At 42.0% G+C, this 23,735-nt stretch overlaps 1 protein-coding gene across 2 annotated transcripts; it reads right to left on the bottom strand.

Moving 5' to 3' along the window:
• Positions 1–1,674: 1,674 nt before the first annotated feature.
• Positions 1,675–23,435, bottom strand: LOC110296843 (TRPM8 channel-associated factor 2). 2 transcript variants are annotated; one of them, XM_021165630.3, is made up of 8 exons: positions 23,303–23,435; positions 17,944–18,580; positions 6,502–7,496; positions 6,123–6,220; positions 5,018–5,231; positions 4,380–4,619; positions 3,219–3,556; positions 1,675–1,931 (listed from the first exon to the last, which is right to left on the bottom strand). In XM_021165630.3, exons 2-8 carry the CDS (start codon positions 18,564–18,566, stop codon positions 1,680–1,682), a joined length of 2,760 nt encoding a protein of 919 aa, XP_021021289.1. In that variant the 5' UTR covers positions 18,567–18,580; positions 23,303–23,435; the 3' UTR covers positions 1,675–1,679. The 2 variants fall into 2 exon arrangements, with proteins under 2 accessions (XP_021021289.1, XP_085696782.1); XM_085840656.1 differs by lacking the exon at positions 23,303–23,435 and having other exon boundaries at positions 17,944–18,585.
• Positions 23,436–23,735: the final 300 nt, after the last annotated feature.

The following is a 23,735-nucleotide window of genomic DNA, read 5'->3' as shown; positions in this document are numbered from 1 at the left end:
GAAGTAGTTGAGGTTAGAAGGTATGGACCAGATCTACCAAGCTGGGATCCTGTGCTCTCTTCTGCTACGAGTGAATCAAATCTTTCCAAACCAACTTGACTCTTTATATTGACAACAAAGGAGAACTGATGAGGCTTTGACCTAAAATAAGAAAGGAGCTCATGAAAGAGAACTAACGGAAGCAAACCAGTGCCCTGTACGGAAAGTGACCAAGCCAAAGTGTTGAGTGCAAGAGAAACCACAAGAAAAGCAGGATTCATATCTAGCATTTTCTTCATTTTTATTAGTTGAGAATTCTATACATGTATATAAGGTGCTTTGATCAAAACCATTTCCCATGTCCTCATTCATCCCCTATCCCCACATATCTATTCCCTCCTAAATTCATGTGTTTATTTAAAAGCCCATAGTGCTGCCTATATGTGTGCTGGTGTACAGCATAGGTAGCCTGTCAGGGACCACAAAGCTGAAGAAAGCTGACTCTCCTCCCAGCAGCCATAGACTGCCAACAGATCTCTAACTAGGAATGGGACTTCATAACTCCTCCCCCACTCATTCTGGGACTTTGTCTGAGCTCACTATTCTTCAATATTTTCTCCTAAATAAGATTTTTAAACACAGAACTATAATATTGTAAGCAGAAAAAAATTTGTTTTTATGTATACAAGCATAATCTGTGGGTATTGCAGCCACAGAAAATTTACCAAGAGCATAAAAACAAGAGGCAGAACCAGGGTCTCTCCTCAGGATTGAGAAGACACCATCACAGGGCTCTAAATCCTACAGAGAAGTGTGTGTACAAGGTTAGGATTTGGTTTGGTCTCTTAGATAACCCATTAATTCCAGCTTTAATTAGCTCCCTAGTCACCCCCTCCCATTATAATTAAGAATGCCACCAGTTTGGGAAATGAACTTCTTTGGTTTAAATATTTTTCCAAGGCTGGTTTCCTCTCAAGGCAGGTGAATCTTGAGGTAAAGGGAAGATTAATTGCGAAAAAGATTTAGAGATTCAATTTGATATTTAATCAAAATTCAGTAATGAACATAGGAAAGCAAGTAAAGAGCACAAACTTTCATCTATCTCTTGGGCAAATTTTGGTTAATATTATCAATCTGATGAGGATAAGATATACAATCTGTCATTGTTATGGACCTCTGTGAAACCTGACACTTTCTCTTTTCAGTCTTGACTAAAGAAGTTGTTTAACATCCATGCCATTTTCTCCTCTATGATAAGAAGATATTAGCTGATGGAAGATTATCCATGTAACTCAGAGAAAACGCTGTATGCAAGTCTTAGGACAATGCACTGACTGTTCCTTCTGTGTCAGGAGGCTTTAGTGACCTTTCATATAGCAAGTATCTTCTTAATGTTTTTCATGTACAAAGCATCTGCCAGGGGATACTGGTGGTATCTGAGGAAATGGTCCCTGAATTTGGGATGTGCTGATGGGATGTGGAAAGGGACATTCGCTAGGTTCATTTACCACAAGTAGCATGGAATGATATTTAAAACAACCCAAAATATATTTTAAAGTCAAACAGTGAGAAAAATAGTTAAGGCCATGAGTGTCTCAAGCCAGAACACAGTAAAGCTAGTAGTATGGACTTGCCTTATCTCACCCATTTCACCCCACCCCAATGCCCTTTCCCCACCCCAGCCAGCTCCATGGGCCCTACTACTCCCTCCCCATGTACATCCTCAGGGGGTGATCCTCCCAGGAAGGATAGCAGGCCAGGTCTTCAGCCACATCCTTCTGGATAGGCCAGCCCCAGGCTTCAAAGAAAGGAACCAGATTCTTCTGCACTTTTTCAGAGAACAACTTCAGCCATATGTTCATCTTGCACTCATTGTCTTCAGGGATGTGAAAAATGGTTTGGTATTCAGCAAAGAGGGTGATGAATGGTTCCCACCCAAAGACCTCTTGGAGCTGGAAAGAGAAAGAAAGGGAAGAATGTGGTATTGAATTTGCCAAAGTGACTGATGCCCGTGTTCACAGTCATAGGTATATCTGACTATCAGTGACTACTTTCTATCTATCATCAGCTTCAAACCCATTGTTTGTCCATTCCCCAGTCCCCTGTCTCCATACAAATGCTATCTCACTGGATCCCAATAGCGCTTGGCCATCAACCTTTATCCCTCAATCTAGTAAAGGTGTTCTCAGGAACCCTAATGTATAAAAATGTGTTAATAAATTACAGTTACTCTTACTAGCTCTATTTTTTAAAATGTGTTACCCAGACCATAAGCGCTTTCTTCAGCCTGACTGAGTTGAGTTACTCATCGACTGAGAACATATCTCATTCACTCTTCAAAATCCGTGAAGGGGAAAATTAGAGTATAGCCATCCAAGAAGCCAGGGCGTGCTGATAACTCCTGATTCTCAGTTCTAGATCTATCATTTAAGAGGGTTTTGCTTTTGGACTTGGTGGTTAAATTCTTTATAACTTATGAGCCCCTGTGACAAGTGAGCTTTATAGTCCCTCTGCATGGGATTGCAGTAGACAGTGCACCAGGTCTTCCATGGGCAGAAGCTTTGATGACTTGACATGTAAGTTGAAAGCACATTGTTGAGAAAGGGCAGAGAGAAATGCTTATCCACGGGAAAGAAACTAATCTTGTGACATCATTGTTCTATTGGTTGGTCATTATTTATTCAAACAGTGCTTTTGCTTCTAGTGGAGTAGTCAAAGCCTAAGAAGCTTGTTCATAGATTTATTTTCTACAATAGCTACATGTAATACAGTTGCCCAGTAGGTATACCCCTATCAGTATAAGAAGCTGTTAATAGTCACTCATCCCATAAAGATGAGGATAACAAAACAATGGCAATTCCTGAACAGTTATTGGGAGATGACAGATGAAGCCAGTGAGAGCAAGACTGGTGACAGTCTCAGTGATATCTGATGCAGAGCCTTCCCTCTACATCAAAGTTCAGGACATCACAGATAAATGTGCTATGTAATTTCTCAGAATTCTTTCCATTTTCATGTATATTCCAAAAATCATGGGTCAGGGAATGGGATAGGTGTCACCTTGATTATACCAGTATACAATCAAAGACATACCACCAGTGATCCACACCCAGAAGTGGTGGTAGTGGTAGTCTTAGATTTGTGGGAGTCATAGAGGAATTGGAGAACTCTAGGGAGGCAGGCTACTACATAATAAAGGAGTCTGCCCAAAATCATCTCCCTGAATTTGTGCTTGGTACCTGCAGATATGTCTCCAGTGCTGTCCAGACATTCCAGTTTTTCAGGGGTGCTCCCTTCTGAAGGTGTTCTTTAATTCTCTTCTCTCTTTCTTCAGGTTTCAGTTGAGGGTGGGCCTGAGCCCTGGGAATCCCCAGGACGGTCTCATGAACATAGACTGACCAAAGATTGCAGGTGGCCTCAGTTGTATGTGGGGGGAACTCCCAACCACTGCGCTGCTGATTGTGGCCCAGCTCATGGATGGGTCCCCACAGGCCCTTACTTCTTATGTTTGCCAAACTGACTAGCTCTTGCACAGACTCCACGTGGCACATGATGGGGTATCCTGAATGCATCCAACCTGGGAATTCAAGGAAAGAGATGCAACATGAGAGCAGGGTCTGCTTCAACTTTCTCCTTCCGTTACTTCCACTGTTGTGTTCCCACGATGCTGACTATATCTAGTGATTCCAGACTATCTGAGCTGGTTGGAAAGCACATGGATTTCCTCTAGTAACTGACTCCTTCCCAGATTCTCCTAACTGAGCTTTGGCCTTGTACTCACTCTGACCCTAAAGGGTAAGAAAATCCCTTACATAATTGTCCTTCCTGGAATTTGATGCTTTGTTATCTATGCTTTCTTTGCCTGCTCAATGCCCTATGTCTGGACTAGAGAAACTAGGGCAATCTCATTGCCCCCACCCTCTCAAATCGGCATTACTAACCAGATTTGCATACATACAAATAGTTTTGCAGGTAAGAATTTATCTTCCTTATATGAGAATCAGGACTCTGAATGATTTTCCTATATTTATGTTTCTTCTTGACAAAGGACTTGGTACCAGTACCTACTACAGGCATCTTTATTCACCCTCACCTTTCATTTTTCAATTCTGACTTATATCTGAATATTCTTTTTGAAAAGATCTTCACAGACACTGGTCATCTCCCGGCACTGAGTTTCTGGACATGTTTACTGACTTTGGCAGCTGCATCATGGAAGATGTCAGTGATTTGCCTTTTATTTGTAAACTTCTTCCACTTCCATCATGGTCCATGGTTTTATGTTCCCCCCTTGTACATTAATAACATAATTATGATCTACAACTCTTGGAAAGCACAATAAAGGTAAAGGAATAGCAAATGAACTTTGCTAACTAGGAGCACTCCCCTGAAGCACCCACCAGCTGAGAGCTGCACATCAGCGACAATTCTCTCAGGTCTTTGGAAAGGGAAGGGCTGGCCTGCCAGCCTGGCCACAGCCTGCATAATCTCATCCCAGAGTAGGAGCAGAGGCTCTGGATTCTCCAGAGTCTTGAGGCTTGCAGTTGGCACTGTCAGGATGACATTGTCTGTAGCCAGCTCTCCCCAGGGGCCCAGGTTCTTCTGGATGCAGCTCTTCCACTCCTCCAGTGATGTCTTACCTAGAAATACATAGCATGGAACCTGCCACCCATTTCTGTTTGAGGAGAAAAAGAGAGAGAAAGAGAGAGAGAGAGAGAGACAGAGACAGAGACACAGAGAGAAACTTGCCTTGAGGAGAGGGTTGGGAAGACAGACACAGAAAGAGAGAGAAATTAGAGAAGAAAGCATTGATATAACCTAAAATCATGCAGGTCCATAGGCTGCAGGTAAAGGATATGTTAATAGACCCCTCTGTTGTACCCAAAGTCTCCATAGACACAGGCTGATCCATCTCCTGCCTGCAGACTCATGTTGACAAGTTCTGTTTTTCTTTTCTCTACTGATCCTTGTTATTAATAACCCCACAGTCACCAAGACACCCACAGCTCAATCTTTTCTCAATGCCCAATGTACGCACCTAGCTTGTAGTATGGGGCAGGCACTGCGTTTGTGATGGTAACAGACACAGGGCCCAGTTGACAGCCTTTGGGCACGATGATGTACAGGAGACCACCCCAGAGGCAGGAGACTGACCGTTGGGTTCTATTCATACAGCACTTGTAAGTTACCACAGGGGCTCGAAACAGCTTTATGGCAAAGGTAAGGTCATCAGTGTGACATCCAATCTGCACCTGGACAGACAATTGCATCACATGAAGGGAAGTTCAGCACTCAAGAAGCATGCAGGACTTTGTTAGGGGCTTGGAGAGGGTAATGATTATATATAAAATTCTAACTTTTGTGAAGGATGCATACACTCTACAAAAATGTAGCACTACAAAGTCTTTTGGACTTCACAGTATGATTACTTAATTTTGGGGGATGTAAAAACAGTCCAACAATGGATTTTCATTTGATATGAGTGAGTGGGCTGATCACCAGGCATAACTGGTAAGGAGACTCATGGAGTCTCATTACCAGGCAGAATCCTGAGCTGTTATATGAAAACTTATACACTGGATGGCTCTGATTTAACTGAGGCATGGCATCCCACTCTACTCTTTGTGAACAGATACAGGCCCATCCAGATGCTACAGCATCCGACAAGGAGGCAGATAACTCATTCTCTGCTCTCTGCCCAGCTCAATCCTACTTGCTCTTTCTAGAGTCATGGGGTTGCCTTTTTGCCTTTGTCTGATTGAAGTAGATAAATCAGAGAGAGCCCCTAATAAGTTGGTGATGGTTGCACATGCCTTTAATCTCAGCACTTGGGAGGCAGAGTTTGAGGTTAGCAACTCAGGCTTCTGCTACCAGGAAAACTGGTGAGTGATGGTTTAAAAGGTCACTACTCTTCCTAATTCATAAAAACATGTAAGATTGTCACACATGGAAATTAGGCTTAGGAAAGAGCTTGAGTCACAAGTAGCTTGGACTTTCTGCTGTTCCATCTACCAGAGGGGCAGAATAACCTTCTCCTGGACTCCTGCTGGACAAACTCAGTAGGAGAGTTATGAACACCTGTGTGGTGTGGAAGAGTCTTGGCTGTGCTTGGGGCGATGCTGATTCTGGATGTCTCGCCTTACCTTCAGACCTGCAGAGGCAGCAGGTTCAGAGACAGAGATCTCGGTGCTTTGTCCTTCCAGGAGGTAGAGCCCAGTGCTCATCCAGACATCACTGTCACCTGGCAAGTCATAGAGGAGGCTGAGTTCTGTTATGTGTTCTTATATAGCCTGACTCTACGTGGAGCCTTCCACACATTCAACTCTCCTTCCATGAATTCCACACTTCCTGGACCCACTGATCCTGGGCTTAACTAAGCACAACCCTGGATCTCACTGTCCTGGAAAGATCTACTAAAGCATGAAGCTGCCCTTCTTGAGGAGCAGAACCTGGAAGGAAGTTAGCCAAATCCACCTTCTCCCAGGCCAAGAATACTCTGGGCATTCTCTGATCACTCCATACCTGGATTGGTTCCATTGATCTCCACAGTAATGGGGTGTTCTGAGGAGGAGAGATTGGAGGAGCAGGTCTGAGTGCTAAGGTTATGTGCTATCTGGGAGCAATCAGTCCCAGAGTGTGCCAGCTCTGTGGCTAGCTGGAGTATTGCAGCCTCATAGGAGTGACTGGACACTGGATTACTCTTGCTCACAGCTGGGAGGCCTGCCTGTCGCAGTATCTTCCTCAGGATCCGGTGCACAGATAAGTAAGCAGGAACTCCCTGTGCAGGAATCTGAAGAAAGCCTGCCCCATCTACTCCCAACTTTCCCGAATACCTCTTTTCCAAGTTCCCCTCCTTGTGGTTCAACATAGCCTGGAACTCAGAAAGAGCCCTTCGAAAGTGATAGTTTCTTATATCTATATGAAGGATAGGAAAACAATCTGGGCTGACTGTATGAGGCAAAATGCTGAGGCCAAAAGTATTGAGGATGACATTCCCAGGGAAACTACCTAAAGCAGAGCTGCCTGGGTTCTGGGAAGCCCACCACCAGGACTGACCACCAATGAGCAACCCTCCACCCTCTGCTACAAACTCCTGTATTTTCTTGGCCTCCTGGTCACTATAAGCTACACAGCAGTAGACACACATATCATCAGTTAAATGGGACTCCAGGCTGCATTTCAAGCCATGCTTCAACAATAGGGAATTCAGATTCTTGAGACTTGTGTTCACCCCAATATTATCTTCCTGACCTCTGGACAACCAGCGTATAGCATTGAGCAAAAAGGGTTCCATCTTAGGAGCACAGAGCATGGCCTCATGTGCAGCCAACACCACACGACCACGGCCATAGTGAGCAGCTGCTAGGAAGCAGCTAAGGTAGGAGTTATCGAGCCCCAGAGGGAAGGCCAGGGACCCATGCACCAACAGCTGTGAGGGGACACCCCCAGTCCTGATGTCCAACATAGAGATTCCATCCAGAAGCTGCTCCTGGTCATGTCTGAGCTCCTCCCAACACCTGGAAAGAAGATGAGAGAGATGAAGAAGATGTATTCAGTTAAGGAGCCACTCATTACAGCCCACTGAGTGAAGAAAAATGGCATAGTTTGTATCAATCTTCTGTTTCTTACCCATACTGTTTCGGAATTTAATAATGTATGCCTTATCAACCTAATGTTTTTTTCTTGACATCTCACAATTAATCACATATCATTGTTCATATTTGCTCTTGCTGGTGCTTCTTACATTTGAGGTTTCCATAGATTTGAAGAGAGAGCTAATGGTCATATTCATATACACTAAAATCCACATTCTCCAAATGAACCTTTCCAAGAATTCTTGATTAATCAGCCAAGTGAATATTCTGCCTCGAGGTTCATGTTTTAAACATTATTAAAGCATATAAACAAAGCTGTAAAACCCAGCAATCTGATAGAGCACTCCTACTATGCCTTTTCTGGAGTGGGTCTTCAGATGTAAGACAATAGAAATATCACACAAGGCTCCCCGCAAGCTTTCTCAGAAATGAACAAGTTACAAGTAAAAATTTTTTTTGCTTTACCTATTTATATAGCCATAATCTTTTAGAAATTTTCACCTAGGGCAGGTGAAATAGCTCAGTGGATAAATGTGTTTTTTTTTTTTTTTTTTGGTGATCTGAGTTCAATACCTGAGATCCACAAAATAGAAGGAAAGAAGCAACTCTTGGAAATCCTCTAACCATGCATGTGTACCCACACCAACATCCATGCACATCTGCCTTTCTCTCTCTCTCTCTCTCTCTCTCTCTCTCTCTCTCTCTCTCTCTCTCTCTCTCTCACACACACACACACACACACACACACACACGCATGCATGAACATCACACAATATTCTCTAAATAAGTGTAAAAAGAAATTTAAAAATCCTTAATTAACTATGATAAGAGTATTTACTACTCTTTACTGAGATGTGGTCAGCATAAAAATAATTTTTATAAATTTTTTTATTTCAGGAATTAAAAAAACATTTTATATAGGAGACGGATTAAATAAATCATATTAACCTTATATAATAAGTCAGTAATTAGATAATATTGGAAAGGCTTAATGAATGTAGAAATTAGACCCCCCCCAAGAGACTGAGTAACTTCTTAAAAATGCCAGAAATCATAAAACATTGAATTGTTTATTTTATGTACGACTGCTTATCTGTATGTACACCTGCGAGCCAGAAGAAGGCATCAGATCCCATTATAGATGGTTGTGAGCCACCATGTAGTTGGTGGGACATGCATGGTATGTACTCACTGATGAGTGGATATTAGCCAAAAAGTATGGAATGATACTAAGACCCTAAGAAGTTGGCAAGAAGGAAGGCCCAAATGAGGATGCTTAAATCCTACTTAGAAGGGAAAGCAAAATAATTATGGGAGGCAGAGGGAGCTAGTGACCTGAGTGAGAGAGGGGATGGGGAGGGGGAGGGGGAGGGGAAAGAGGTGGCAATATAAGGTATGCTTTGTGTTTGGGGGGAGACAGGAGAGAAATTCAGAGGGCCAGGAGAGCAAATGGAAATACATAGCTGTGGGCGTGATGGGGTGGAGGGTGTATGGTGGAGGGAACCTCTAGAAAGTCCCAGAGACTTGGAATGGGGGTGGCTCTCAGAACTCAATGTGGATGACCTTAGATGAAATGCCCAACAGTGAGAATATGGAACATGAACAGACCATCTCCAGTTGTCAGACAGGATCCCCAGTGGAGGGGTGGGGACATCAACTCATCTACTGCCTCAGACCCTCTGGGTCCCGTGCCTGCGTAAAACGGTTCTCTAGAGTAGATGGGCAAAGCTTTAGGACTGAGTGACAGACAGACAAACACACAAGAGAGGTGTTGAATCTGAATGTAATTTTCTGGTCGAGCTTAGACTAATTATATTACAGCAAATATCATAAATTGTAAAATATAACAGATACGGTACATTGAAGTTTCCCAGGTGCAAGAGGAGTGACTACAAAAAGAATTTGCAGGAACCAGATAAATGTTTATGTTAGGCATAAGTATCCCTCCAGATGCAAGAGGAGTGACTTTAAAAGGACTATGTTTACTTTAGAGATTAGCACCTGTTTCAGATTCACACTTTAGAGTTAATTGGGCTAGGGGGGTATAAACTCTTGCCTGGCTTCAGGAATAAAGTAGTGTCATGAACCTTGGAATTCTTAGGCCTTGTTAATTCTTATCTATGTCTGGAGAATTCCCATTATTCAGTATAGTATATTAATTTGCTCTTGGCATGGAATGTAGTCCATAATAAGAATTTTTATCTCAGTGAGAATATCAGACTCTTTCTGTAGACAACTGAATTTATGGCTAGTGCTTAATTGTTTTATGGTAGAGCTAAATTAGTTACTGAATAGGTTAAACTCCTTGCTGCTATCTGGAATCTAAGAACACTGGGAAAAGGCTTTAGCTATGTTAGAATACAATCTTAAAAGGCATTTACTATAAGGTAATGCTTAATAGAGTGCATGTGAATCTATACATTAGACTAATGCGGTGGAAATTTGATTATTATGGGTTCAGGAGAAAACGCCAATCCTCCGGGAGGGAAATTACCATGGAACTCTGATTCTCAAGAACAGCTTCCAGGCTTTACGCCTGTCAAACTGACCCAAACTGGAGGGTCAGACCTCCAGGAGAAGAGTCCTAGGAATTCATTTCTCATGAGCAGCTTTTTGGCATTACTGCCTCAAGCTGGCTCCACCGGAATCCCTTGGCAATCTATAAAATATTTGACCCAAAATTGCTCCTGTCTAAAGGAAATGCAGAAAGAAAAATGGAGCAAAGACTGAAGGAATGGTAGACCAGTTATGGTCCCAATTTGGGATCTATTCCACGGGTAGACATCAATCCTTGACACTATTACTAATGCTATGTTGTGCTTGCAGACAGGAGCCTAGCATGGCTGTCCTCTGAGAAACTCTACCAGCTACTGACTGAGATGGATGCAGATTCTTACAGGCAAGCATTGGACTGAAGTTGGAGACCCCAATATAAAAGTTAGAGGAAGGATTAAAGGAACTGAAGGGGATGGCAACCCCATAGGAAGACCAACAGTTTTAACTATCTTGGACCCCTGGGAACTCCTAGAGACTGAGCCACCAACCAAAGAGCATACACGGGTTGATCCGAGGACCTTGGCACATATGTAGCAGAAGGTTGCCTAGTCTGGCCTCAGTGAGAAAGGATGCGCCTAATCCTGTAGAGGTGCAATGCCCTAGGGTTGGGGGATACCTAGTGGAGGGCATCCTCTCAGAAGTGAAGGGGTAGAAGGACGAACTCTGTGAGGGGGAACCAGGAAGGGGACAACATTTGGATATAAATTGATAAAATAATTAATTATTAAAAAACAAAAAAAACCCAAACCAAACCAAACCAAACCAAAACCCCCCAAAAACCCCCCAGAAAACAAAAACCAAACCAAACCAAAACAAAACCCAAAAGCACCAAAAAACCCTACACACTGAAACAGGATATACCTCATAACTATCAAAATGTCTTCTGAGATCATCCTGTTAGAGTTAGAGTCCATTTTAATCATTTTTATATAATTCTGCCATTTCAACTTTAAAATAACATACTTTTAAATAAAAGTCAAATATTTTTAAATGTAAAATTAGTTAACTCATGTAATCAGTAAAACAGTACAGAAAGGACTAGCATCATGTGTCGTGTTGCTCCTTAGTTCCCTATCAGCACAGAGAAGAGCAGACACCCTGTCATGTCTCAGTTTTATTAGTTTTCAAACAAGTGCAGTCAGTTTTGCTTTGTTCCCCTTTTAGAGGCTGAAGCCTTATGCTGAGTTGTCTTGACACTGAGCTGCAAGAACTGGTAACCTTTCTCCTGTGATCGCTTTTACCTACAGATCGCTTGTATGGGTTTCATTAATTTATACACTTTACAAATATTTGTTGGCCTCGGCTTTTTCCTACGCAGTGGGTACTTATAATTGAGAGAGTAGGAGTTAGTTTCTCTGGTAGGCAGAGAGATCGGACAGTAGCCAGGACTAGGTGATAAAGACATTGAAATTCCAGGATGGCTGGTTTCTTTCTCACCCTCCTAACCAGAGAGAGACAAAAGCCTGTCAGTTTAAAACAAAGGCCTTGTGGGTTTTCCTCCCACCAGTAAGGGGCGTGCTGGTGCTGAGGAACTGGCCCAACAGATTCCAGGTCTGATCTTGATGTGTTCCTCAAAAGCTGTGGGTTGATCTGCTATTCTGTGTTTCTTCAAACTGAGCAGTCCTAAGTTAGGGAAGGAAGATCCCTCAAAGACTTCAACAAACTCCAAACATTAAGGAGAGGCCTCCCTGCTCCCCTTTGCAGGGGTTTCTTTCTTTCAGGATATTTCTGTGTATGTGTGTGTATTTTCATCCCTAAAACATCTTCCTTTTCCAGATGATTCTGTGTACAGTTTGAGATTTTTCCTGTTGCTATCTGTCACCCTAGATATTCTTCATGCCTTTTCATTTTCAGCTGGCAGAACAAACAAAACCAATCAAGACTCCAAGGAGGTACCAAAATGAAACAGTAAACTGGATAGATATCATACAGACATTGAGATCTACTGATTGCTACTGATTACCTAAATTTACTAAAAACGTGTTTCACTTTCATTTTTTTCTCTAAAATTATAAAACAATACCTAATATTATTTTTTACTTCTAAAAGTATTTGCTAACATATTGGAATTAAATTAATTAAAAATGTATTAATGTATATTTTAATATTTTAATTCAACTTCAAACGTTTTTATGGATATATGTAAATATGAGTATATGTAAAATCGATGGATTTTATATTAACAGAAATTATAACTTTCTTGGGTTGTTTGGCAGCTTGCATTTTTTGCATATTAGTGTTTTCAAATGTCGCTTTGAACTGTCTTAAAATTATTTAGTCAAATCCTCATTAGCTGGAAAGTAAAAGAGTTCAGGTTGGACAGGCAGAGTCGGTGTTAGTGGTTTATCACATTCCAAGATAATGATTATATATACTTCTGTGTATTTCAAAATTGCTAAGAGGACATTGTCATGTCTCACTATGAGCAATGATAAATATGTGAGGTAAAGAATATACCAATTTAATTTTTTACTTAAGCATACCATTTGTATATAACACATGTATACACATCATGGCTTTATATTGTCCTCCATACATGTGTATGCACACATAGTAAGATAGAACAAGTTAAAAAATAAAAATCACATGGATTTTTCATTCCAGCCACATATTGTAGCAGATGGTGGACTTTGTTGGACATCAATGGGAGAAGAGGCCCTTGGTCCTGTGAAGGCTCTATGCCCCAATATAGGGGAATGCCAGGACAGGGAAGCAAAAGTGGGTGGGTTGGTGAGCTGGGAGCTGGGAGTGGAGGGTGGGGTGGCAGGATAGAGGGTTTTCAGGGGGGAAACCAGGAAAGGGGATAACATTTGAATGTAAATAAAGAAAATGTCTAATAAAAAAATAAAAATCAACATAAATTGTGTTTAGCTATATTTTTGTCATTGTGACAAATGACTGAAGAAAATAATTTAAAAGAGGAAAGTTCATTTCAGCTCAGGTCAGCAGGACCTGAGTACAACATGAGTACGATTTTCATGAGTTATACATAATTTCCTCTTTTAAATTATTGTTTTGGGGCTGTGCTAAGGCAGAACATCTCAGCCTGCAGCTTGCTGTGAAACAAGCCTGCTCAACTCAGGGATGCCCAGAAGCAGAAAGTAGACAAAGAAAGAAAGAACAGGGCAGGGAACAAGTTCCACCCTCCTAGGGAATGTCTCAGTGTTCTACTGGCTGTGATCCATGCTCTAGTTTCTATAGCCTCCCCAAAATGCCATCAAATTATGAATCCATCAACCGATTATCCCACTGGTGAGGTCAGAGCTCCCATAAGCTAAAACCCCAGACCATCAATGCATGTATCTGTGAGGGCCATTTCATACTAAAATAACAACATGATATCAGGAAAAGGATGACATCTTACTATGATCAAGAAGCATTTTCCAGCTGTTAAGGGCTTTAACAAGATAAAATTATTTAAGATGTATTTTTAATATTGTAATTATAGAAAATTTGGTGAAGGCTTAAATGTTTATAGGTGATAATATAGTTGATATCATTATCAGCTCACTCCAGTTATAAAAAACCCATTATCACACTGTTTCATTATTCTAATTTCATGATACTCTATTTTCATATTTGTACCTTCATGAGTACGAGTTTCATGAGTTATACATAATTTTCACAAATTTATGTGTCTTAATATTGCTGACTGTATCATGAGCATTCTGCTTTCCTTTTAAAAGCACTGAACATATGATTTTTTATTGGTCACATAATATTCACTCAATAACTATAGTATATATCAAATATTATTTAAGAGTCTACTATTGCATACAATAAGTGTCTTACTGTGTTTCACTTAGTAGTGTCAATATTGCTAAGAAATATGTTCTAAATATTTGCCTCAGAGTTTATCTTCTATCCCTACTCCATCTTTTTTTTCTTTTTCTGTATTGAGAATTCATCTTAATGAGGTTCCAGAACACCATCTCTGTCTCTGAGTTGGTTTCTTAGGAATCCAACTTGTAATAGGGGTAGCATGGCAATGCTAACCAAATTATACATTCACACCCCCGTCAAAGAGCCATCCCATTCCACGGACACAGCGAGGTTACAAAGATACCTCTCTCAGGGTATTCACTGCAGTCAGTCTGTAAAAATACCAGAAAAATAAAAATTCACACTAGAAATTGAAATGTCTGTCATCAAAGAACTTAAGAATAGAGTATATGATATCCACACATGGAAGCACAATAGAACATGCAAGGTGTCTTGGTGTTCTGTTCTGTAGACATACCCAGCCTGATAATATAGAATACTATTCAATGAAAAAAGGAAGTGGAGAAAATGGAGTGTGCCACTACTTTCTTAAAGAAAGAGAAGTATATATATATATGTGTGTGTGTGTGCGCGCATGTATCTGCTTATGTGTATAAATAAATAATGCAGTATTAGTGAATTTAAATAGGGAGGGAAGAAGGGGATTGCATGGGAGGAAGCAGACAGAATGTTTTAAATTTTATTCTCTCTCTCTCTCTCTCTCTCTCTCTCTGTATGTATATATGTATGTATGTATGTATGTATGTATGTATGTATGTATGTATGTAACTATTTGGCACAGTTCTAAAAAGTTAAATAGCAAAGGCAAATAAACAAGTGACCAGAAATTTCCAATTACACGGTACTATGAGCACAAAAAGGGGAACAATTCTAAAGGGCATCAAAAGACACTAATCTAATTTAACATAACCCTAGGAAATTTGCTGTGAGAATGAGAGGTGCAGAAAATATTTGTTGCCATGGTTAATTACTAAGAAATGTTTGTTGCTGTTTGAGTACCTTCTCCTGCTCCATCCTTCCTCTTTTTCCCCACTGACAGAAGTTTTTAAAGGAACTTTGCACACCAATTCCTGTCAGACTCAGCTTCCTGAGAAACCCAACCTGCGAAGGGGAAATCTTTATCTACCCATCCCTTTTCTTAGGAAACCCAACCTACAAAGCAAACTTGGCAATGCTAGCAAATATGACTTGAAATGTTCCTGTCACTCATCGATCCCACAGCATCTTGCTGTTGATAGAATTGTCATTTGAATTTTGCAACTGTTGGGTGTATATTATGGTAAAGCAAGTGGCTCATTATGATGGTGTCTTACAAAATGGGAGGGGAAATAGAAACAGATCTCAATGGGAGAATGTGGAGATTCAATAAAATCCCTGTTGTCCTGAATTCAAATGAGATGGATCAGTGTGAGCTCTTTTTTGAACATATTGATCCTAAGACAGGGAAATACTCCTTAGTTTCGATCACTTGGGAGGTTTATAGATGCAGATCAACTTAGTACCAATAAACATGTCCCACAAAAGGAACAGAATCCATCTAGAAATCATGGACACCAGCTCTGAGACAGAAAACATACTTGAGTGGCTCGGAACCTCTCACGGCAAACTGTACGGAAGCCTGTCATTGACTGTACAAAGCCTTGGTGACACCCCTGTGGTTATGTTTTCAAGAGTTTGTGTCTTTAGAGTTTGCTTATAGCAATGCAGATGGAATGTACCAGCGCTTTTATTTCAAAATAATCAGAGGTGATGCTGTAGATGAAAGGAAAACCACCAAACCCTCAAACCATGGCCATAAAACAGGCTGCAAGAAACCTGCCTTCCACGAAATTTGAGAGCCTGGACCTGGGAGGAGGCAAAAACAGGCAACGTGGCTTATCGCACATAGCTGATTACAAGCCTGCTGGAACTGGCCCCTAGCCCTTCCCACTCTCCAGTGGTGAAGCTGACTCTCAGACTGCAGGGCAAGTTCTCCTGGACCTTCCTAGACTGAGCCCCAGGACCTGGGAGAAACAACCTCTCAGACCAATAAAGTCTACTCTCACTCTTTTCAGCTGGACCTGCATCTGTTCTTCCATTTTCTTCCACTGACTTATTTCCTTCTGTAGGTGAATAAGACTGACTCATGAGTTGACTGTTCGACATGTTGGGTCACAACTGCCCAGACAATATCGTATTGTTCTTTCTACTTTTGTGTATTCTTGAAGTTCCATGGAAAATGAAACTTGACAACCCAGGGAAATTCAGATTTAGTAGCAGAGGTGGAACACGTAGGTGGAGATGACGAGAAACAGGTTTCCTCTGTTGAAAGAAGAGTTCTTCCAGGAAACTAAGGCAAATATATATCTGAGTTTCAATGTCTGGAATAGTTCTTAAAGGGCCAGATCAATACTTTGGGGGTTCATGGATTCTGCTGAAGGGACTGCTGAGACTTGGAAGTAGCCACAAGCAATTTGACAATAAGTGATCATGGCTGTGTGCCAGTAAAACACTATTTACAAAAACAGGGGGGCTGGCTTACAGGCCTGAGCTTGTCAGTTGGCTATAGAATTAAAGCCAGCTTAGAGAAAATCGCGTCCAACTCTATGTGCCTATTCACAACTCTCTCTGTAAGGAAAAAACCTTAGGCACGTTTCCTGGGGCGGAGGGTTGCGGGGAACTACTAACTGCTCACTAGCTTTTCCTTCCTTCCTTCCTTCCTTCCTTCCTTCCTTCCTTCCTTCCTTCCTTCCTTCCTTCCTTCCTTCCTTCCTTCCTTCCTTCCTCCCTCCCTCCCTCCCTCCCTCCCTCCCTCCCTCCCTCTCCCTCTCTCTCTCTCTCTCTCTCTCTCTCTCTCTCTCTTTCTTTCTTTCTTTCAATCAACTTGGATTGCTTGATTAAGTTTTGATCACTAAAATGTCAAAGGAGATTCATTTGATGATCAGATTACAAGAAAATAGATTATTTTCAAGTTTTTTGTTGTTTTTAAAGATAGACTCAACTAATGTGTCCACTCTAGCAATCATTGACTGGGTGTGATTATAGAGCCTGGAGCAGCGCTGGCCATCTTGTAACAATGGGTAAAAGTAACAATTCACAGTGGAAATAGGAACATCATGGAGACAGTGCCAATATCCTGGACTGGGTACCTGTGTGTCATGCTTCATACGAAACAGAAAGTCAGAAACTGTTAATCCACTGTGGGAAACTCTTAGGTAAAAAGTACAATTGTTGGTCTTTGTGCTCACTCCTGGCAGGGCCACCTTCACTCACCCATCTCCAACAACTCTGGCTTCCTCCATGTTTCTGGAATCTGCAAGGCAGGCTTCTGTTTTTTAAGGTGTTTGTTCTGCTCCTCTGAGTTGTTAGCACAGCCCATCCCCGTGTCTTTTCAAATGCTACTTTCCAAGCTGTTCATTTGCACTCATGGCCATTGTCTATATTCTGCCATCTTCTGGGTTGCATTTGCTACAACTTAATTTCTATGCTTTCCATGAAGGGGTTAAGCAGCATCTTACTCTCCCCCTCGACCTGATACCTCACATCTTGCATTTCTCTCCTCTTGTGGCTCTTATCAACATCTGACGGTGTTATCTATCAATTTGCTTACCAGCTGATTTCCCCACTGATACGTAGGATTCATGGTAGCACACATCATTTTCATTTCTTCTATATTCCCAGTGCCCAGCATGGGGCTGGGCCCAATTGCAAATGTTCACATAGATAAACCAGTGTTTTCTGATTTATTTAGGACACTGATAAGCCCTGTAAGTTTCAGGTATGTGGAAACATAATGGCAGACAGACGGAGGTTTTCTCTTAAGTAGAAAAAGATGACTGCTTTTTCAAGGCAGGGAGTGACCAGGAGAACAAGGTTTTCCTGGGCCTTGATGTACTTCAGTGACCATTTTAGTGACCATGTTTTTGCTTTGCAGTGGTTAGAAGACGGTTAAAACAATCATTTACATTGAAATTGATACTAAGTGAAGACAGGATATCAGCACTCTTTTAAAAGAGTTAGAATCTATAAATGGTTGGAATGGAACACTCACCTGATATAGAGTGGGATCTTGGGTACCTTCTTAGAGACCTTGAACTGGTTTATATCTCCATAGACATCTGTGAAGTAGACTCCAGCCACACTTGTCACCTTGTTCCCAGGGAAACTGAATAGCACCTTGTCACTGCCATGCTGACTGGCCCAATTCCAGGCCTGACCTCCAATGAGCAAGCCTCCACCACGCTTCACAAACTGGACCAGCTTCTCAGTCAAGGTGTCATTGTAGGCATCAATGCAATAAACTCCCAGAGCCTCTCCAGGCTCAGACTGAACTAATGCATTTATCCCAGAGCCACTTAGGATGTTAACTAGTGATGCTAAGGAAGAATGCACTTCTATGGGAGCCCCTGAGGAGGGGCAGAGCCAGCTCACTGCATTGAGAAGAAAAGGAGCCAAGCCAGCATGCATCAGGTAGCTCTCATGGGATACGACCACCAGGCGACCTTGGCCATAGAAAGAGACAGCAATGAGCACCTGGCCCTTGTCATTCACCATCACTGGGAAGGCTGCCTCCCCAATAAGAAGGAGTTCACTGGGAGTGAATTCTTTAGGGAGATCCCAGCTGGTCACTCCATTCATGAGGGCCTCAAAAGCAGCATCAGGAGTTGTTGCCATGGTTCTGCCAGTTGCTACAAAGGAAGCAGAGACTCAGGTTGGTCAAACCGGAATGAGGAATCAGTAAGCAAGGCAATTAACTAAATTAGTTTTTGGTCCATAAGATAGATTAGTTTCTCCCTTTGAGGATGAAGTGAAGGGCAAAACAGACATGGATTCCACTTTTATGACTCAAAAATATATGAAGAGTAAAGACAATTAAATAAGTAGGCTGGAGAACTTCAGACCAATTTCCCTTATGAATATCGATGCAAAAATCCTCATAAAGTTCTCGCTAACTGAATCCAAGAACACATCAAAACAATCATCCATCCTGACGAAGTAGGTTTCATTCCAGGGATGCAGGGATGGTTCAATATACGGAAATCCATCAACGTAATCCACTATATAAACAAACTCAAAAACAAAAACCATACGATCATCTTGTTAGATGCGGAGAAAGCATTTGACAAAATCCAACATCTATTCATGATAAAAGTCATGGAAAGATCAGGAATTCAAGGCCCAAACCTAACCATGATAAAAGCAATCTACAGCAAACCAGCAGAAAACATCAAAGTAAATTGTGAGAAACTGGATGCAATCCCTCTAAAATCAGGAACTAGACAAGGCTGCCCACTCTCTCCCTACCTATTCAACATTGTACTTGAAGTCCTAGCCAGAGCAATTAGACAACAAAAGGAGATCAAGGGGATGCAAATTGGAAAGGATGAAGTCAAAATATCACTTTTTGCAGATTATATAATAGTATATATAAGTGACCCTAAAAATTCCACCAGAGAACTCCTAAACATGAAAAACAGCTTCAGAGCAGTAGCTGAGTATAAAATTAACTCAAACAGGTCACTGGCATTTCTCTACACAAAGGATAAACAGGCTGAAAAAGAAATTAGGGAAACATCACCCTTCTCAATAGTCACAAATAATATAAAATACCTTGGTGTGACTCTAACTAAGGAAGTGAAAGATCTGTATGATAAGAACTTCAAGTCTTTGAATTAAGAAATTAAAGAAGATCTCAGAAGATGGAAAGATCTCCCATGCTCATGGATTGGCAGGATCAATATAGTAAAAATGGCTATCTTGCCAAAAGCCATCTACAGATTCAATGCAATCCCCATCAAAATTCCAACTCAATTCTTCAACGAATTGGAAAGGGCAATCAGCAGATTCATCTGGAATAACAAAAAACCTAGGATAGCAAAAAATCTTCTCAAGGATAAAAGAACCTCTGGTGGAATCACCATGCCTGACCTAAAGTTCTACTACAGAGCAATTGTGAGAAAAACAGCATGGTACTGGTATAGTGACAGACAAGTAGACCAATGGAATAGAATTGAAGACCCAGAGATGAACCCACACACCTATGGTCACTTGATCTTTGACAAGGGAGCTAAAACCATCCAGTGGAAAAAAGACAGCATTTTCAACAAATGGTGCTGGCACAACTGGCGGTTATCATGTAGAAGAATGAGAATTGATCCATTCCTATCTCCTGTACTAAGGTCAAATCTAAGTGGATTAAGGAACTCCACATAAAACCAGAGACACTGAAACTTATAGAGGAGAAAGTAGGGAAAAGCCTCAAAGATATGGGTACAGGGGAAAATTCCTGAATATAACAGCAATGGCTTGTGCTGTAAGATCAAGAATCGACAAATGAGACCTCATAAAGTTGCAAAGCTTCTGCAAGGCAAAAGACACCATCAATAAGACAAAAAGACCACCAACAGACTGGGAAAGGATCTTTACTTATCTTAAATCAGATAGGGGACTAATATCCAATATATATATAAAGAACTCAAGGTAGACTCCAGAAAATCTAATAACCCCATTAAGAAATGGGGCACAGAGCTGAACAAAGAATTCTCACCTGAGGAATACCGAATGGCTGAGAATCACCTGAAAAAATGTCCAACATCCTTAATCATCAGGGAAATGCAAATCAAAACAACCCTGAGATTCCACCTCACACCAGTCAGAATGGCTAAGATCAAAAATTCAGGTGACAGCAGATGCTGGTGAGGATGTGGAGAAAGAGGAACACTCCTCCATTGTTGGTGTGATTGCAAGCTTGTACAACCACTCTGGAAATCAGTCTGGCAGTTCCTCAGAAAATTGGACATAGTACTACCAGAGGATCCAGCAATACCTCTCCTGGGCATATATCCAGAAGATGTTCCAACTGGTAAGAAGGACACATGCTCCACTATGTTCATAGCAGCCTTATTTATAATAGCCAGAAGCTGGAAAGAACCCAGATGCCCCTCAAGAGAGGAATAGATACAGACAATGTGGTACATTTACACAATGGAGTACGACTCAGCTATTAAAAAAAATTAATTTATGAAATTCCTCGGCAAATGGATTGACCTGGAGGGCATCATACTGAGTGAAGTAATACAATCACAAACGAACTCACATGATATTTACTCAATGATAAGTGGATATTAGCCCAGAAACTTAGAATACCTAAGATATAAGATACAAATTGTGAAACACATGAAACTCAAGAAGAACGAAGACCAAAGAATGGACACTTTGCCCTTTTTTAGAATTGGGAACAAAACACCCATGGAAGGAGTTACAGAGACACAGTTTGGAGCTGAGACGAAAGGATGGACCATCTAGAGACTGCCATATCTGGGGATCCATCCCATAATCATCCTCTAAACGCTGTCACCATTGCATACACTAGCAAGATTTTGCTGAATGGACCCTGATATATCTGTCTCTTGTGAGACTATGCCGGGGCCTAGGAAACACAGAAGTGCATGCTCACAGTCAGCTATTGGATGGATCACAGGGCCCCCAGTGGAGGATCTAGAGATAGTACCCAAGAAGTTAAAGGGATCTGCAACCCTATAGGTGGAACAACAATATGAACTAACCAGTACCCCCTCCCCTGCGCCCCCCGAGCTTGTGTCTCTAGCTTCATATGTATCAGAAGATGGCCTAGTGGGCCATCAGTGGAAAGAGAGGCCCATTGGTCATGCAAACTTTATATGCCTCAGTACAGGGGAACGACAGTGTCAAGAAGTGGGAGTGGGTGGGTGGGTGAGTGGGTGGGGAACCATATGGCGTACTTTTGGGATAGCATTGGAAATGTAAATGAAATAAATACCCAATAAAAAGGAACATAAAAAAATAAGTAGGCTTATAAATAAATAAATAAATAAACAACTACAACTGCAGCAATTCCCAGTTGCTATCTATTGATGAACTATGGACAGGAAGACTGCTTTAGAATGCATGACAGGAAAGACCTGGTAGGAATAGGAACAGAAAGCTGAAACCTGAAATGGTGTGGGAGGATCAGTTTGGTAAGAGGCACACCAGGGCAGCAGCAGAGTGAACATCAGAGAGGAACAAGTCCTGGGGTAGAGGTGCAGCTTCCCTTAGGATCTGATGAATCAAAGGCAGAGACTGACTTGGTGTTTGTTTTATTCTTTCAGACAAAAGGGTCACATGACCTGCTACAAACTGTGTTAGTTGGGGTCGCATGACCTTTCAGAAAGTGCATCAGGTCTGACAGCTTTGCTTACCTTGTTGGAAACAGCTTCCAAATGATCAAATCTGCCCTAGTGGAAACCCCCCATGCCACTCATTTCGACTGTCTGGGAAAGTTCTTTTCAAATTTTTTGGAAGCAGGGTATGCTGAGAGCTGAGCTTACCCCAGTAGCCACTTCAGACTCTCTCTCTCTAGACCAATCACAGAGGTCCGAGGACCATTGTTTTACAGATTAGAGTATAAGTGCTAGTATGAAAAGCGAGTGCCTCTCTCTTTCTTCCCTGTCTCCTTTCCTTGAGTGCGGAGTGTGGCTGGTGATCCACAGGACTTCGCTATTCCCACATCTGAGTAGCTCACTATAGGGGACCTCCTCCACCTTCTCTCACATGATTGACAGGGCACCCCTCCAATGGCTGTGAACTGACATCCTAAGAAAATTTTCAGGTACTGGGGGGAGCCATGGGTACTTGCCCAGGGCCACTCTGAGGTGCATCCTAGGAGGGTCCCTGGAAGAGTTGAGCTATGTAGCAGACAGATCTAGACAGCTGACACTCCTCCTTGTTGAGTTCTCTCCTTCCATTTTTTTTTTTTTTGTTTCTCCCCATGTTCTTCACTTGGGATTTCAGGCAGACCCCCCTTGTTCCTCCTGTCTCCTTTGTTCGTCCTGTTCATATGAAATGTTAAACAACTCATGTTGCCCATCTCCTTTCATCTATCCTCATAGTCCAGTCCATTTAGTTCATGGACATGACCAGACTGAGCTGACCTGGCCTGAATCTGAGGAATGCATTCCCACCTTCCATATCTTTGACTAAGAACTGTATAGAAGAACCCTGTCACTTTTCAGCCACTACTCTGTGAGGTGAAATATTTATTGGTGTTGGCACGTCTCTATGTGCCTCACCCCCCACTTCATAGCACTGTTCCCGGAAAGTGAACTGTGGGAAATTCTGCTTAGGGCTGGAAAAGGCAGCAGGTAGATCAGGAATTCCAAGCTCAATGTCTCATGAAGTTTGTTTGAAAAGAAAGTCCTCTAATTTTTCCCAAGTTTGGCAGGAAGAGCAACAAACGAAAACAGTCCCAGCACTCTGTAACTAAATGTGCTTGCACGCGTGAACACACACCTTTTTCAAATTCGTGACTCAAGTTCAGAGAGCTAAGATAAAGGAGTTCTGAGTTAACTAGAAAACTGTTCCAGTCCAATAAAACTAAAAGAAAAACAGACCTGTGAGAAGATACACTGACTGTCGGGAATGGCGTCCAGTAGCCTTCTGGCACTTTAAGGATTTCTTCCCAGCGTCGTCTTAGTGCTTGCACACCCAGCCACACACCGGAACAAACCCGGACAGAAAATTCACACCACAGAGGTTGCGGCGGCTGACTGTCGCTGCAGAGTCTGGACTGCAGTTTGAATAAGGGTCTTCCATGGGCGGGGCCTCTAGGGGCGGGGCTGCGGAAGGCGGGGCTATAGGAAAGCCCGCTGCCCAAGTGAATGACTTTCCTTAGGGCCGATTTGAGTCTCGAGGGTGGAGCTTCCCAGGGGCGGATCTTTTCCAGGGCGTGACTATCCCAGGAACAGGGCTGGTTATAGGTGAGGCTGTCCTATTGGATGAGCTACCCAGGGAACTGGTTAGTTGTGGGGCTGTTCCGGATGCGAA

This window comes from Mus caroli, unplaced genomic scaffold (assembly GCF_978045245.1).
Source record: "Mus caroli unplaced genomic scaffold, Mus_caroli_1 scaffold_7, whole genome shotgun sequence".
Classification (NCBI taxonomy): Eukaryota; Metazoa; Chordata; class Mammalia; order Rodentia; family Muridae; genus Mus; species Mus caroli.
This window is presented reverse-complemented; position numbering and strand designations above follow the sequence as displayed.